Source organism: Diabrotica undecimpunctata, chromosome 7, assembly GCF_040954645.1.
Source record: "Diabrotica undecimpunctata isolate CICGRU chromosome 7, icDiaUnde3, whole genome shotgun sequence".
NCBI classification, from domain to species: Eukaryota; Metazoa; Arthropoda; class Insecta; order Coleoptera; family Chrysomelidae; genus Diabrotica; species Diabrotica undecimpunctata.
The window spans coordinates 25601260-25620289 of record NC_092809.1 but is presented as its reverse complement, the minus strand read 5'-3'; the positions used below and the strand labels follow the sequence as shown (position 1 = coordinate 25620289).

Here is a 19030-nt window from a genome sequence, read left to right as displayed (position 1 = left end):
TATATATGTATATATATTGTCCCAACCAAAGAAAAATAAATAAAATATCCATCGGAATAAAATTTTAAGAAATCATTATAAACAAAAATGTATATATTAATTTAAGATAAGATTTAGTGTAGATAAGAATAGAAATTTGTTTGGCAAACGACCTGTTTCCGTTGCAAACAAAATTATCAAAAAACCTTTGTTTAGAATTAGAAGACATTTTACCTGCAAGTTAATAATCTTTTCATTGTTTGTATAGTCGAGTATTAAATGACCATATTTTAATCTTTTGAAATATGTATAAATGATGTATTGAAAAAAAAACTAATTTTAAAGTAAGCTATTTAGTTTTCTCTGAAACCGAAATTAGGCTTTTCCAAAATCATGATAAACACAATTTAAGCTTTTTGATTGGACGGTCGTTGTTAAAATGGGAAGTTGGTGAGTCGATCATGGGAGAGGAGAAGCAGTCATATTTTGGTCATCGAAAGGAAACAGTCGTGTGTCTCAAGATAGGGTGTATTCGTGAGTTTGGATACCGACGTAACGAAAAGAAGTGAATAGTTTGAAGAAGGAGATAATAAGTAGATTAAAAGAGGTCCTTGTATCTACCGTGGGCATTTTATAAAGGATATGTGAAAGTATTCTTACGGCATCAAGTTGACAAAAGGAGGTCCTAGTGTCATAAATAAGTAGCGAAGTTTGGAGAAGTGAATCAGGTGTTTTTGTGTAGTCTGAAGGAGGTTTGCAGAGACGTAAAGAAGGAGCCGAGGTGACAAAGAGGGGAGATCACATCTTTGAGGAGACTGGACTTTTCTGGGTATGTTCCAACATACAACTCAAGAAGAAAATAAACTGTAAGTGTTTGTACAATTGAATTTTATATCTGTGAAGGATCGTTTCGACATCAGGGTCATTAGCATTCAAATTTAAGAACTGAGGTTTTGTTAGGCTAATCAAAAGTTTAAAGTTTTGTGGTTTCTTTTTTCAAGTAAAGAAAAATTTAAGTAAAATTGGTTTTTCACGTAATATAAATATATGTAGCTTTATAATCTTATTATCATAATAATTTGATTTATTTTCTTGTATGCTGATTGATAAGATAACGACAGAATTTAATAATTGTTTTATTCGTTCATATAAAATAAAGAAACGTAAATCTTTGTAATATAATATATTTGTATTATTATCCTTTTTTCTCTATCCCGATAAAAGACAACTAGAAAAACTTTTGAATCCATCGAACACAGGTAATATAAGGATTATTTTACTTTTGATAACAGATAAGTTATAATTTTTTTATTGGCTCAATAAACTAAGTTTGAACTCAAAATAAACAATCATAACAATATATATGTATATATATATATATATATATATATATATATATATATATATATATATATATATATATATAGTTATAAGTCTAAAATAGATTAAGAATAAAATAAATTTTTGTAGGCAAAATACCATGAGATCATAAATATTCAAGACCCTGTATAGGTTAAGAATTTGTAAATATAATGATTTATAATTAAGAAGGGTTTTCGGAGAACAGTGGACTTCAATAGTGAATAGTTTCTAAGAACAATTTGTATAGGAAAAACATCTCGGGGTTATTTAGAAAGTATTAAATATTGTTTAAAATCTTATAAATTTAAAATAATATACATGGGTTGTATATTATTTTTCTTCGAAGGTTGTTACGTCCCCACACACACATATTCTTAGTTTTTATTAATAAATTTTATTATTTTATTTTTATATTTAATTCTTTAATTAACGTGTGTGTATGTCTTATAATCATGAATTAATACGGACCTGTACAGTCCGCCCCCCTTAAAGTCTTAAGGGAGCAAAGCTACGAGACGACACGCACCTCAGTTTTAGTCTTGTATAAATCAGCGCGCTAAACACTTCAGTATTTTTGTGTAAACCTGACGACGCGGCTTTTAAGAAGATTCTGTCCCATCTGAATCAACCCCAGTGCACTGTGGAAGAAGAAGAAGTGTTACATCAACATCACAGGTACCGTAATTTGATTGCATACACACATAATATTTATATTAATTGATAAATTTACATATAACTTATTTTCGCATAAAAATAATACCAGCACCTAAATAAACATTTATGAGCGAGTGTTTCTCTTATAGAATTTACAAGTCGTTCATTTGGTCCTTCGAGCCGGATTAAAATTAGTTTAAAGTAAAATTATTAATAAAAACTAAGAATATGTGTGGAGGGACGTAACAAAGGTAATGCTATGAATTAGACGTTATCTTTTACAAATACGGATTTGCCTGTAGACACAAAAGAAAGGTTAGTCGGTATTATCTTCTGTTAATTTAGGGGAAAACCTAAGTGGGCAAAACAAGCTTGATTTCTTAAAATTAAAAAATAGGAAATTTTGAAGATGGGCAGAAAAATGAATGTGTATGATTGGCTAGGAAGAACGAGGGTAGGAGAATAGGACAGTCGATATGAAAATTGAACCAGGAGATTTCGATCCAGAACAAGAAGTCCAGTTTGAGAATAGTGTGTGAAAAATTAAGTATAAGTTGTTGTTTGTGAGTTAAGTTGGTGATAGCAGAATAGTTGAAGGCGAATCGAGACCAGGTCGAGAATCCCAAACTCCTTGTGTCCGAAGAGACTCCTAACTCTGTAAGTAAAGAAAGAAAATTTATATAACGTTTGTACGAGATGACCAGTCGAGGCGAGAAAACATTTGGCTGAAAGAGTGCCATTATTATTATTTTGGACCGAGTCGGAGGTTTAATTTTTGGGAGAATTTGAACGAGTGCTGTTTTGTGTAACAGTTTTGAAAGGAGGAAGCAGAGCCACACGTGTTTGGAAAATTGGGACAGTTTTGCGGGAACACAATCCACAGACTAAATCAGTGTCCGTCGGGAAACATCGCAGAGAGTAAATCAAAAAGGTCAGTCAAATTATTTGTGAAATAAGCGTTGTATTTATACCATATGTTTTTTTTTAAACCCATATCATAAAGTGATCGATTAAAAAGAATTGAATTAACAAATCAGATAATTGGCACAATTTTTGTGCCAATTTAAGAGTTAATTAGAACAATTTTTACAGTAAATTAAATGACTTGGTTTAAAAGGGAGATAAGAAAATTAAGTTTTCTTTTGTTCTGAGGAATAGATAATAAATTGTACACGATCTTTATTTTTATATTTCTATATGGTATTAAAATAAATAGTGTTTTTTTTTAAACACTATTAGTTCGGTTAAAATTTATGTTAAAATCCTCTTGAAAATATATTTTTTCAAGTCCCTACGAAATAATAGCCAAGGAAAGTAAAAGTAAATCCATTTGTGAAGATTATTATATAGAACGTGATAGATGTTTGAAGCCAAGGGATTAATTTATTTTTTGATATTCAGCTACCATTGAATTCATGTGTAAATGCTCTCAGAGTAAGCTCTGTAGAGCGTATTCTATTTGCGTGTAGTTGTTAATTTCTGTTACCTACTTTAATATCATTAATTTTTATAATATATATATATATATATATATATATATATATATATATATATATATATATATATATAGTAAGCTCTGTAGAGCGTATTCTATTTGCGTGTAGTTGTTAATTTCTGTTACCTACTTTAATATCATTAATTTTTATAATATATATATATATATATATATATATATATATATATATATATATATATATATATATATATATATATATATATATATATATATATATATATTATAAAAATTAATGATATTAAAGTAGGTAACAGAAATTAACAACTACACGCAAATAGAATACGCTCTACAGAGCTTACTCTCGAGAGCATTTACACATGAATTCATACACACATCAATACATATATATATATACACTTTTTAGAAGAAAATACGAGAGTACTTTCTTTGTACTAATAAAGCAAAACATAAAAACACTATCGCCAACTTAAAATGTTAATTAAACTTTCTGTGTAGTCCTTCATGCTTTTTGTTATTGGCCCACCCCTCTTTTAAATGTTTGCTTTGGCTTTTTCCTGCAATCCTTACTCCCACAGTACTGTCTGATGCAAATTTGTCGCAATAAGTTGTTCTCCTATAGTGTCATCGAGTAGTACATCTTTCCTTGTTAATCCTAATGTTGTTTTAAGACATCTTATGTCTGTGGTTTGAATTTTACTTTTCAGTTTGTCGTTCAGAGTTCAAGCCTTACAGTCATAAATCGATACTGATAGGTATACATTAAATGTTTTAACTTTTAAAAGGTACAAAGGAAAAAGAGCAGGAAGGAAAATCCTACTTACATGAGGGCACAATTCCAAATGACTGGAACAATGCAGTGATAGTCCCGTTACACAAAAAAGGTGACATTACTAAATTAAAAAATTATATACCCATTAGCCTCTTGACACATATGTACATGCAACTTTTTATAAAAATCTTAAAAGTCCAAGTCTCAGAGCAGGATATGGTACAAATGACCAACGGATATATCGGACCAACGGACCATATCTAAACGGATTAATTGAAAAATGCATCGAGTACAATATACCAGGTTCTTAATTTGTCGATTACGGGAAGGCTAGCGATTCTGTAGAGTTTAAAACAGTACTGGAAGCACTAGAGCAAAGCCGAATAGATTACACGTACACGTCTCTAATCAGAAACATTTATAAGAACGCTGCATCAAATATAAGACTACACGAAAACCCAGACAAATTCAGCTTAGTTCGAAGACTAAAATAAGGAGACAATATTTCACCAAATTTTTTCACAGCAGCCAATATTAAAGAAGACTCAATGCCAAGATATGGGCCTCTATATATATGGAGAAAGAGTAAATCATATGAGGTTTGCGGATGACATTGTATTCTAAAACTAACACTATAGTCCTTATAGACAAAGGACAAACAGTTCAACATGCCAACAGATAAAATTTTTTGGATGCTACATTAGGGGCAATGGCAGGAGACAGAGAGATTCTGTCTGACCAGTTATAGATAAGTAAAAATGAAGAGGCTACAACTAAAAATATTAATCTATTGATTTTTCAAAATAATTTCAAATTGAAAATTTCACGAAAAATCTGAACATGGTGTCATTTTTTCACATGTCTAATGGTAGCCGAGAAATGTATTTACGAACAAAAGCATTGTTTTTTTTTTGTTTCAGAAAAGCTTTAAAAGTAATTTTTTTAAATTAGCCTTTCTTATATCCACCACTTTGCCACATGACTGATCCAAACCAGTCGCTCCGTGGGCGGAGAAAGGCTTTATATAGGTTGTAAATCGATTGCAGATGAAGCTATTTTTCAACCGTTGTTTTAAATCGTGGGCGCTGGATCTTAGGCGTTAGGATTTAATTACTGACGGTAATTATATTTAAATTATGGATGCAAAATATTTTAATTGAAGATGAAACTTGAAGTTTAGAGTGCCCTTATCTATGTCCTTATGTATATCGCCTGATTACAAAGAATTTTTATCGCAGGCGGCCAGGGTTTGACTTAAATATTAAAACAATACATATTTTAATCATCTTTTTCTAGATGCCTTCTCTGCCTTCCCCCTTTTTACAATATCTTGAATTTTGCACTGCTCTCCAACGTTTGTATTTCTCACCCTGTCTCTTCTTGTTTTGCCCACTATTGTTCTTAGCGTTTTCATTTCGGCAACCCTTAGCAACTGTTTCGTTTTGTTGGTATCTTCGCGCACTTCTATGCCATATGCCATGATCGGTCGTATGCAAGTCTTGTAGATTCTAATTTTACTATCTGTGCGCATATACGGATTTGACCAGACTATTTCCCGCAGACATCCAGACAATGCGGATGCTTTGTTGATCTGAGTCCTTAGGTCCTTTACTGGGTCGTGTGTGCTTGATATATCGATGAGCAGATATCTGAATTGCATCACCTGTTCTATGGGGCTGTTCTCAACCACTAACTTATATCTGAGCGGATCTTTTGCTATTGTCATACATTTAGTTTTGTTGGTAGAAATAATCATATATAGTTGGCGGCTTATTTGAAAGAACTGTCTCTAAAGATCATCAACACACCATACCAATTCTTTTGTTGCCCATTCTGTATCCGAGATTGAGATATGTTACTTTGTTTATAATTTTGTCCACGAGTAGGTTAAACAAGAAGGGGCTTAAACTGTCGCCTTGTCTAATTCCTCCCGGTGTTCATTTTTCACAATAAATAAATATTACGTTTTCTAAATAAGATTTTACAATTTTAACATCTTTTTCAAATTATCTGGATTTATTTGGAATAATATATCACATTTTGACGTTACAAAGTATTGTTTAACAACGCAAAAAATAAACTGGTTGACATTTTAACAAGAAATTTTAAGGAAAAATTATTTCGCATAACTGGATACTGGCTGAAAAATCAACCGGCTCAGGAAAGATTCTTAGACTGTTTTTTTTTAATATTTTTATAAACTACTGTGAGCTGGGTACTACATCAAAAAACATTGACTAAAAAGTTAAAGGAATTATAAAGGTTATAAAAGTAAAAAAAATTCATCAAAGAAATAAGCGGACGTAATAAGATAGATTGTGAAATAGAATGACACGAAGCTCAGTAGTGGAAGACGAGTTAAGTATACTAAACATAATAAAAATAACAAACAACCAAAAGCTCTCGTGGGCCAAATTATGCACTAAACATTTTAACTGTGAACATATCAGTAAAACCATATCTCCAAAGTGATGACAAGGGAAGTTTGGTGTAGAAGAAGCTGAATTGAAACACCTGACTGTTGTATAATCATTTGATCATAATGCTTACCTTAAAGCAGAATGAAGAATACTAAGATTCGATGGTTTTTTCTCGTCTTGAGTTGTCGGCAATTGTTTCTTCAGAAGATCGAAACATTCTTTCAGATGCGCTCGCCGATGTTTTTCAAGTTTATTATGAACTTCCCGAGTACCAGCTCGGAATACAAGGGGGGGTTGTTTTCTCTTACCGTCCGAGTTACCGTCGTCATTTCCGATGGAATTTCTTATATCAAAACTGTTGTGCAGAACTCTCTGTCGTGATATTTGTGGCACCGTTGTACTGGAAATCTGAGCGTCTTGTTCTAATTTTTTCACAATCTGAAATGAAAGGAGACTCTTATTAGTGTAGCCATTAAAGTAAAATATAAGACCAAAGTAGTGCCTTACTATATGCCTTATGCTATAACTTTATTAAACAGATATTCTACTAATTTTTTAAATTGAAAAATAAATAAATTACGTATAACTTTGGATTTAGCAATAAACTCAAGAAACAATCAACTATGTACACAATACACAGATTTGAATGTAGTTATAAGGATCGAATCGTTTTGTAATGTCCCTCTGTCCGCTTCTTCTCGATCGACGATGGTAAATATAATAAAACGTTGAAGTTGTGGAGTAAAAATTATGGTTTTATTGACAGCTACTAATAATTACAATATAGATGTTAGTTAGGTAACTTTCTACAATAGACTGCGCTCAAATGAGTTCAAATCCCCAATTTATAATCTCACAAATAATGTATATCTCAGCACAGAGGTTATTGCTTCTATCATACTAACAAACTGAACTATGAGCTTACAATACAATTTAATCTAGGCCGTAATTGCAACACTTGTAGGTAACTAATTATTAAAATATTACACGATATGTTTTCACAATATTTTAATTATACACGGTGAAACTACAAAATATTAAGAAGTTAAGAATAATGTGAGATTACAAATTAAGGGATTAATTTGTGATTGAACACACAATAATAATAAACATAATTGAAAAACATTTAGAAGAAAGTCTATGGCACTCTTCTTTTTAGATATAACTCCGACTTTTGACAGTTTGCCACGAACGTTTTACGTACAAACTAAGAACTTTATTCTTACACAACACACAGACATTGTCCAATCTTATACACTCGCGATCATAAAATCCGGGTCACCTGGAAAATTTCCAGTTTCTTGAATATTTTTGCCTCTGGTGCAGTAATAACCTTTTTTGGGCTGATTTGTCATCAATGTTTGTTTTGAAAGAAAAAAAAAACGATTTTTATTGTTTTTATTAAAAAAGCAGAAAAAAACCAAATTGTTGATAAAACAGATAAACAGACAGACTAATATCGTGTATTGCCTCCACTTGCTCTAATAACCTCTTGCAGACGACTGGGATACTCTCAATTTTTCTCCGGATTATATGATGTGGTATGTTATTCCACTCTCTCACTAACAGATCCTTAAGCTCCTGTGCGTTGTTAGTAGAGTAGATGTTAGGGGTTGAATACATTTTTTCAAATCGTCCTAGAGATGTTCGATGGGATTCAGGTCCGGAGACCTAGCTGGTCAGGGTAGCCTCGTAATTCCAACCTAGTTCAAGTATTGCATACTGATCGTTGCAACGTGCGTTCGCGCGTTGTTCTGCATAAAAACGACGTCTTCTCCAAGCCCTGCCATGGTATGCATAACATGTTCTTCCAGAATCTCCGTAATGTCCCTTTGTGCAGTTAAGGACCCATTTTCGATAAAGGGTAATTCTGTGCGGAAGTCGGAAGATACACCTCCCCAAGCCATGACCGAGCTTCCACCAAATGGCATTCTTGGAGAAATGCAAGCTTGTGAAAATCTTTCACCGGTTCTCCTCCAAACTCTTACACGTCCATCGGATCCAGTTAGGCAGAAACGGGATTCATCTGAGAATAACTCTTTGCTCCAATTGTTAATTCCCCAATGTGCGTATTGTCGAGCAAAAGCTAGTCGTGTAACTCAATGCGCCAGGCGAAATGTAGTCATTACCCGAGAAGATAGTCCATTTCGATGCATAATCGCAGTTGAGGTCCGGTTTCGTAAAGCCTGAAACACAAGAAAACAGTCATCCCGTGCCGTGGTCGTTCTTCTTCGTCCAGAGCCAGGTCGTCTGGATAGCAAACCCGTCTCCTGAAAGCGTTGAAGCACTCGTTGAACCGTAGAAAGGCTTACGCCAACAGTTCTTACGACTTGCCGTTGAGTGTGACCGTCTTTTCACAAGCACACCAATTTGTGCCGTTTCAACAACAATCAAGGGTATTTTTGGCAAAAAATAAACAATAATAAACACTAATAATGGTACTAATAAACACTAATGGTGGTAATTATAAACGTTTGTTCGTTGCGTTTGAACAGAAAATCGAAGCACAATTGAGACATTTAAAACAAGCGGCAGTTACAGGTACCGTTCATTTTGGGAAGTGTGCACTTTTCCGCGAAAATCGGCACTATTGGAATTCTTTGTTGCAAAGGAAACCACTAAGCCAACAACAATTCTCAGAAACATGCATTAGTTTGTATTTGTTTTATTATTATTTACGAAAAAGCTCGTTAAAAATGAAATATCGGTGATTTTCAAGGTGACCCGGATTTTATGATCGCGAGTGTATATTTGATAGACCAAAACTTGTGTATATATTTAAAAGAAATTAACACAAGAGATCTACAATACTAGAAAATTCAATATATTCAAAAGCAATATATTGGCTGATAAAACTGATTTTAGAGGTAGAGAACTTTGAACTGGAATGAAACAAAGTTGACTTTTTTAAATTGACATGAATCTGACTTAAGGCGAATTGTTGTACTGAAAGTGATCAATCGTTTCAGTCTTAACGGCGTAGACTAGTGACTTCAGAGATCCCACAGAAAATAGTCGATTTTGGACGCTAATTCATGGTTATTCAATTGAGGAATGAAAAAATCAGTACTCATGGCTCTATAGTGGTCACCATTGACTGTAACGTTTCGGCCATCATCGTTTTTGAAGAAGCACCAACCCATAAAGCACACCAAACAGTCAGTTTTTTTGGATGTCATGGTTTCTCAACATACACTTGAGGATTATCTTCACTCCAAATATGGCAGTTTTGTTTGTTGACGTAGCTATTCAACCAAAAGTGGGCTTCATCGCCAACACAATTCGCTTATGAAAATCCGCATTAACGACAATCTCGTTTTGGACCCATTCCTCGAATCCACGTCTTGCTAGGTGATCGTGTAGCTTAAATTCTTACACGAGTTGGATTTTGTAAGCACGCAAATCCAGATCTTTCTGCAAAATCTTCCATAAAGTGGATTTACACATATCCAACTGCTGTACACGATGGCGGATAGGCTGATGTCTTCCTCTATGCTACGCTCTACAGCAGCAACAACTTCTTCTGTGGACACTGTACGACGCCGACGTCTCTGTGGCTGCGTATTATCATTTAGAGTAAATGTGTTGGTCCATAAAATGGACGTAGTGCGCGATACGTATTACTTATGTTCAAGCGTCAGTCTATTCATGCTGAAATGTCAAGCCAAACTAAACATAAATCACTCGACAACTGTCAAAAGAGTCGCCATAAAAAAAGTATTGCTAACTTCATTTTTATACTTCTAAAAAATCACTCGATATTATACTGCGTACGAACGCAAAGAAATGTACCACTAAGGAAATCGCTTTCAAAAAAGTTTATTTAAGAATTTTGTTGAAAAGATTGTATAAACGCCAAAGTTGTTGTGAGGTTGTCTTTTCAAAAAGTAAAGTTGACTCACTTAGCCGCGGTGTTGTAACCAATTTATAATTTCACAAATATCTCAGCACAGAGGTTATTTGACATATATAACATATATAACAAACTTTGAACTACGAGCTTACAATAAAATTTAATCTAGGCCGTAATTGCAACACACAAGACAACACATATGCGGAAACGAAATTTAATATAAACGAGAACTTAAGGAAAGTCAAAGAAGATAATGCGGAAACTCTGACTATTGACCAAAAATGGGGAAAAATTCAACATGCCCTTGTGTCAGTTGGAAAAGAAACCCTCAAACCACTTGGAGAAAAAACAAAACCTTGGATGACAGTAGAACTTCTTGAACTTATGGAAGAACGAAGAAAACATAAAGCAAAAGACCTGAATAAATACAAAGAAATTCAGAGAAACATCAGAATGAAAATTCGAGAGGCAAAAGAGAGGTGGCTCTCCGACAGATGCAAGGAAATAGAAGATCTGAATAAAAAGTATGATAGCTTTAATTTACACAAAAAAATCAAAGAAATGACAGGTTCTAGAAAACGTACAAGAACGAATATGCTTAAAAATGATAAAGGGGATATTATTACCGATATGAAGGAGAGATTATGTCACTGGACCAATTACATCCAACAACTATTTAATGATGAAAGAGAAGAACTGTCATTAGAAATCACCGAGGATACTGGACCACCAATATTAAGAGAAGAAGTCATCTATGCCATCAAAAACACAAAAGAGGGGTAAAGCTACTGGACCAGATGATGTGCCAATCGAATTATTAAAACTCATCGATGAAGATGTTAGTGATGTAATGACTTTACAGAACGTAATGCAACGCCTTAATGAACGCTGTCATGAGTACGGACTGAAGATAAATTTACTTAATTACTTACTTAGTCCTAAGCCTTTCTACCGTTAGGTGTAAGGCTGGTGGAGTTAAGTTTTGCACTGTTGTCTCCATGCTTTCCGGTCTTGTGTTAGATTTCGTGCACTTTCCCATGTCAATCCTATCTTCTCAACTTCTTTTCTGATTTCGTCTACCCACCTAACTCTTGGTCTTCCTCGTTTGTTTTTCCCTTGCACTCTCGTTTCAAACACTCGTTTTGTTAATCTTTCATTCGACATTCTACACACGTGCCCTAACCATCTTATTTGCCCCTCTACTATTTTTTCGTTTATTGGTTTTAGTTTTAGGTTTTGTCTGATTGTTTCGTTACGTATTTTGTCTGTCCTCTTTCTGTTTGCTATTTTCCTCAGGAACCTCATTTTCATAGCATTGACTCGAGATTTTTGTCCCCAGTCAATGTCCATGACTCGCTATTATACATGATTGTAGGACTAACTACTGATTTAACGACTGCCGTTTTTACCTTCTCCGGTATTTCTTTTTTCCCCAAAAATGTTGTTTTCATAGTGTTAAATAAGCTTCCTGTTCGTCCCATTCTCTCATTTATTTCCATGTCTTGTTTACCGTTTGATTCAATTATTACTCCTAGGTATTTAAAATGTTCCACTTGTTCTAGTTGTTTTCCGTTTAATTGTATTGCGTGTGTCTTTCTCTTATTTGAAATTATCATTGTTTTTGTTTTCTCTGTATTTATTTTCATATTTATGTTTAACAGTTCTTCTTCTAGGATTTCAAGGTTGTTCTGTAGGTCTTCTCTGTTTTCTGCTATCAAAACCATGTCGTCTGCAAACAGAAGCTCTGATAGTTGAGTCTGTTTCATTTGCCAGTATCCTAATGTTAGTTTTCTCATTCTTCTCTTGGCTTTCTTTATTGCTTCATCCAGTACCACTGAGAACAGCAGTGGGCTCAACACGCATCCCTGTTTGACGCCTTGACTTGTAGTAAATTCTTCGGATTCCTCGTTGTTGGTTCTCACCGTATTTGTATTATTATTGTACATATCCTTTATTACATCAATTGTTATCCTGTCAACTCCTATTTCCTTTAATGTCCTCCATACGTCCTTTCTTTGTATTCTATCAAACGTCTTTTCCAGATCGATAAATCATATATGTATTTCTCTATTTTTATTGATTACTTTCTCACTTACTTGTCTTATTGTGAATATGTGGTCTTGCGTGTATAGAACAAACTATGGAAGATACACAATGTGGATTCAGGAAGGACAGAAGATAAATTTAAAGAAAACTAAATGCATGATCATGACTAAATCTGCACATGCAAATATCCAATTGACTATTGAAGATACTGCAATTGAGAGTGTTAATATCCATAAATACTTAGGAACATGGATAACATCAGATGTAGACCAACACCAAACCAAAGAAATTAGATACGCATTGAAATAGCACGTGCATCATTCATTAAACTTAAAAAGTTTCTTTGTTGTCGGGATATAAGGTTAGAATTACGCCTGAGAATTCTTCGATGTTACGTGTTCTCTACTCTTCTTTATGGCTTGGAAGCGTGGACACTAAAACAAGTCCATCTGAATAAGTTGGCCGCCTTTGAATTTTGGTGTTACAGAAGAATCCTGCGAATATCATGGATTCAAAGAATTTCAAACGTGGAAGTAACTAGAAGGATAGGAAATGAGGCGGAAATAATATTAACTATCAAAAGACGAAAACTTGAGTACTTAGGACATGTGATGATAGGGCAAAAATACGCATTATTACAACTTATTATGCAACGATCAGAAAAATTTTCGACCGAAGAGGACCAGTGGGAAGACGAGCCAGAGGAAGACCAAAACTTAGGTATCAAGATAACATAGAGGATGATCTAAAATCCATCGGAGTTAAAAGCATGGAGAAGAGTTGCCAGAGACAGGGGCGAATGGAAGATTGTTCTGAAGAAGGCTTTGGCTCGTAACGAACTGTAATGCCACTGATGATGATGACATAAATAAAATAATGCTTAACGAATGGAAATATTTTACCTATACCCTCAGGATTCTTTCAAGCCGGAATTACTACAGTTAGCTAAATGGAATGAAAAACCAAAAATATTTATAGTAGACGAGATTATACATAACGTATGATCCTAAAGTTTTGGGAAAAATTTCACCTGGTCTGATTGAGAAGCAAAATGCTTTTAACAAAGAAGGCCATGGAATTGAAATGTCATCAGTTATTGACATTTAATAAACAAAGCAAAATATTTTGGTTTGTGCTCTGCAAAATGTCTTATAAAATAGATATTCGTCGAGGTGTTTATAATATGGTTGAGCGAATGTCGAAACGAGATATTGTTAATATTTATCGAGATCAAAACATGAGCAAATCGACAATTTATCGCACAATCAGAGAATGTGAAGAAGGGATACTATGTGTTAACTTGCGTAAAAGTGGCCGACTGCGGATTTTGAACCATATAAGAGAGGCAAGACTGATTGACGCAGCTAAGTACAAAATTGGGGTCTCACAGCGAAAACTGGCCAGAAGATTTCATGTTGGAAAGACTACAGTATACAGGACCCTATCGAGTAACAATATTATCTACCGGAAAAGAAGGAAAGCTCCAAAATACACAGAGGATCAATTAGAGAGAATTCCGAGATGTTGCCGCGCGTTAAGGCGAGTCCATTTCGTCAACAAGTTGATCGTGATGGACGATGAAAAATATTTTACTTTGTCCAACTCTGAGATGAAGGGTAACGATGGGTTTTACATGAACGATTACGAAAATGTACCTGATGAAATAAAATTCAAAAGTAAGAAAAAATTTGTGGACAAAATTTTGGTATGGTGTGCAATTTCTGAGGCTGGCTTTATCTCACAGCCCTACATTGGTGTTGTTCGAGGCGAAGCCTTAAACGCAAATATTTATATTCAAAGATGTCTCTCTAAATGGCTTCAGTTTGTGAACACACATCATGCAAATGATCAAATAGTCTTTTGGCCAGATCTTGCTTCATGTCATTACGCGAGGATCACAAGGGACTGGTACGAAACTAACATTACCTTTGTACCGAAAGCAGACAATCCCCCCAACCTACCTCAGGCTCGTCCAATTGAAGAGTTCTGGGCAATATTAAGTCGGAAAGTCTATAATAACGGATGGGAAGCACAAAATCAGGAACAGTTAAGACGCCGCATATATACAAAAATTAGAGAAATTGACGCCGAGGTCGTCCAAAGGATGATGCAACGTGTCAGGGGAATTATTAGGCAAATCGAAAATAATGGTCCCTTGTCTGTCATTTGAATTTTGATTTATAATAAGAATAGATAAGTTAAATTGTTGAATAATTTAATAAAAATATAAGATTATTGTGGTCAGAATCATATGCTTTTGAAATTTTTCCCAAAACTTTAGGATCATACATTAGTTTTGGACCATCGAGTTCGAATCTAGATTCTAACTTGATGTTTTGAACCTAATGTGTTATTACATATTATTACATATATCACCGTGAATTGGCGAATGGATTTAGTGTCCGCAGTCATATAAACCCAAACAAACAACAAGTACCACTGTAAATTCAATCATTCAGTCCCATTGAACAGATTTGGGGAATATGCAAAACTTCCTACGATAACTATATTGGACGTAACGGTTCCAGTGAAGCAGCAGTTTTGGAAACATGGAAAAACATTGAATGCTACTCCTGCAATTTTTGCCATGCATCATTTACAATCCAAATGAAGATACCGACGCCAGTGATTATCAGTATGGATCGAATTCTTGACTACACTGTAAGGTAACAGTGTAGAGTAAGAGTGTTATTCTTATTATTTTATCAGTAAATACTCATTACTACAATTTAGAAACAATAGAATTTGTATTTTTTTTCTAGTTTTGCACTAATAATTGTATATTTTTCTAAATTAATATAAAATACGGTATCAGTTAAAACCGTACTTTTGCTTGTCTTCGACAGCCCTTCAAATATTGGAGGAATTTGCTATTAACTTTCTCAGCACAGCGGACCGTGTAAGTCAAAGCTTTCATCCGTAATCCAAAATAGCCGCAAATTCGTGAAATATACTTTGGTTAATTACATAAAATTTAAATATTTTTTTGATTTTGTCGTGAAACTCTTAATCTTGTAATATTTATACACTAACCCAACAATAATATGCGTAAAAGGTTATATAGAGATGACACTAAAACATTTATAATTTAAATAGACTGTGTTAACTTACTTGTGGAGGTGAAGTTGAAAACGCAATGGGCCCCTGAATGATAGCCGGGGAAATATTATTGGACGAAATAACCACAGTTTGGGAAGCTGAGTTGGCGGTAACTGTTTTAAGAGTGCTTGGACTTAAAGCTATCGTAGGAGCAGGGTTGATTTTAGTAAGAGTAGGGGAAACTGGCTTCATTGCTGCAAGGGTTTCGGCTGCTACCGTCGTACGAGTGTGTTGTTGTTCTTCTTGCATTTCTTCCTGCATTTCTATAAATTTTGCTGCTTCTAGTAGTATGTTCCAAGAACTCATGATATCGTACAATTCTATTGGCAGCCCGCCTAAAGTAAACCTGAAATAAAAAAATATCAACTAATATTTATTTTTAAACGGTTTTCATTCACGTTTAAGTAAAAGCGCTAAAAATACTAATAACATGACAGTTAAAAGTTTAAAATACAAGTATAAAATAATTAAATCACGAGTTATAAATGACATGATCCAAACCCAATAGATGACGGATGTCATTGGCTTAATTATCTGTCTCGGATAAGATAAATTCTTATGCAGTAGTAAACTGAACATGATGACTTGTCTCCGAGATTAGCTAGTGTCCCATTTATTGTAGCTATTATTGTAGAATTCTACATGGTTATATTGTCATACCAGGTGTACTTAAAAGAGGTTATAGTCGGAATTGGACACATTCATTATCGGAAACATACAACACAAAAATTCCTACATCTTAGTATTAATAGCTCAAATAATCTTACTATTGCAGACTTCTGTCATTGAAAAAAGAAGAATAATAATGGATAATGGTAGTGTACATTCATTAAAAACTTTCCATTTGTAAATACTAATCTATAAACAACTATAAAATTTCGAAAATAATCTTTTGTTTTAACTGATACTGTTTTATTTTGTTAATAAACTGCATGTGAATATTTTTTCGGTTAAATGATGACCATGAGCACGTATGCTTCGTTCTATAGTAATTTCCAGCCACCGACAGTCAATCAAAATTTAACCAACGTAGCAACAAATAATTACTAAATTTACTAGACAATTGGGACTGGGATCAGCGAACCGAGTTTACATATTGTAAATAGTAACTAATCAAATACTGTGTAGCAACCAATCAAACATATTAGCTAAGCTAATTTTATAAGACTGTGTACCCAATGGAGTACATTGTACAAGTCAATAATGGCAGAACAAACGCTTATTGTCCGCATGGACAGATTGCCGAATAAGAGTTAAAAAAAAAGCATTTCTAGTTTTGTCTTATTAGTAAAGATATTTGAAAAAAAAAAAGGAAAAGACAGTTAAGATTTTATTTCACGTATAGGGAGCTTGCGCATCCGTTTAACGTATTTCAGCCCAATAGGCATCATCAGAACGGCTTTCGCAAACGCTCTGAACGTGAAATAAATCTTTTCTGTCTTAGGAAGCAACTCTAACATGGCTTCGTATAGACGCAATGTAGCGACATAATAAAATCGTAGACTAATTTTCGAAACCAAATTCAAGAATTCCGCTTTAATCTGTGCCTTCTAAGAATTGCAAGGCAAAACAGACGTTGATAAAGATGTTAAGAGAGACATGGGGAATCTAAAAATTGCATTCCACAACATATCTCCTCAACTAAGCAAAATTCTTAGGGAATTGGTTTCTAGTACTCGTACAGAGTATATCGAAATAAAAAGGAAAATACAGTTAAGATTTTATTTCACGTATAGGGAGCTTGCCTCTAAAATTAGTCTACGATTTTATTATTAGATGTCAGTACATTGCGTCTATACGAAGCCATGTTAGAGTTGCTTCCTAAGACAGAAAAGATTTATTTCACGTTCAGAGCGTTTGCGGAAGCCGTTCTGATGATGCCTATTGGGCTGAAATACGTATAAACGGATGCGCAAGCTCCCTATTCGTGAAATAAAATCTTATCTGTCTTTTCCTTTTTATTTCGATATACTCGGTATGAGTACTAGAAACCAATTCGCTAAGAATTGCTTAGTTGAGGAGATATGTTGTGGAATGCAATTTTTAGATTCCCCATGTCTCTCTTAACATCTTTATCAACGTCTGTTTTGCCTTGCAATTCTTAGAAGGCACAGATTAAAGCGGAATTCTTGAATTTGGTTTCGAAAATTAGTCTACGATTTTATTAAAGATATTTGGTATAAAATTGAATTACAAAAATTCTTCAGTACTTCATTTCACTGTGCAGGCTAGCCACAGCTGTGAGTAAAAAACACTTGCATTGTCATCTCCAACAGGTGCAACAACGTCAAAACTTTAGATATTTGCATAAAACTTTCACTGAAAAACTATACAATATGCAGAAAAAGAAAATACAATATCCCTAAAAGGGCACACATTTCTTTGTGTTCTTTTTACGTCGACCATCTCAATTGACAAATTAAGTTCACTTTTTCAGAGATACTGACAGCATTAGTCTCAAAAGTGTACAGTCTAAACATAAAACTGGGAATATTAAATCTGTTTAACATGTGGCATTTATTCATTCAGCAAAAATATTAATGTGGCACAACTAAATTTATTATATGCCACATGCCACTTTATTTTCAAAAAAAAAATACTGTCATGCTATCATAGTACGAGATCCCACTACAAGATCACTAATTTCATAACGTAGTTAATCAAACTCACATTTTACATACATTGAGGAATAGAAGAATACATTGATAACAGGCTGATAGTAAAATAGTGGCCGCAAATAGTTTTAATTCAATTAATGGTAATTAATTGTGGGATGCAATTTTAGATTCCCTTGCCGATTAATTCATCCAGCTGTTTGTTTCGCAAATTTTAGGAAACACAGTGGTTAAGATTTGAATTCGGTTTCGCTAGGTAGAAATCGTTTGATTTCTCTTTTTGTTTTTAGATGGCGTAGTTACGTCTGTATATAGTTATTTTAATAACTATTGTCTAGGACGGGAAAGATTTTTGTTTTGGTTCAGAGCAGTGGCTATACCGTTCTGAAGAGACTTAAGGAGGTCGAAATACGTATCAACGGTTGTTGCTGCACTTTATCAAAACAAAAATCTAATACCGTCATTCTGTTTTGTTATTTACTTCGTTGGAAGTACTAGAAACTGAATTCACTACGAATTTTGACTAGGATGAACGGCTTGTGGGATGCAATTTTAGATTCCCTTGCCGATTAATTCATCCAGCTGTTTGTTTCGCAAATTTTAGGAAACACAGTGGTTAAGATTTGAATTCGGTTTCGCTAGGTAGAAATCGTTTGATTTCTCTTTTTGTTTTTAGATGGCGTAGTTACGTCTGTATATAGTTATTTTAATAACTATTGTCTAGGACGGGAAAGATTTTTGTTTTGGTTCAGAGCA

At 33.9% G+C, this 19030-nt stretch overlaps 1 protein-coding gene across 1 annotated transcript in view; it reads right to left on the bottom strand.

The window, feature by feature from the left end:
• The window catches only part of LOC140445089 (uncharacterized), a 96709-nt gene that overhangs the window by 22758 nt on the left and 54921 nt on the right, over window positions 1–19030 (bottom strand). The window contains exons 2-3 of the mRNA XM_072536904.1: window positions 15672–16005; window positions 6792–7099 (exon numbers count right to left, since the gene is read on the bottom strand). Coding sequence (XP_072393005.1) covers window positions 6792–7099; window positions 15672–15965 — 602 coding nt within the window. The 5' untranslated portion in view covers window positions 15966–16005. The remainder of the gene's footprint in view (window positions 1–6791; window positions 7100–15671; window positions 16006–19030) is intronic.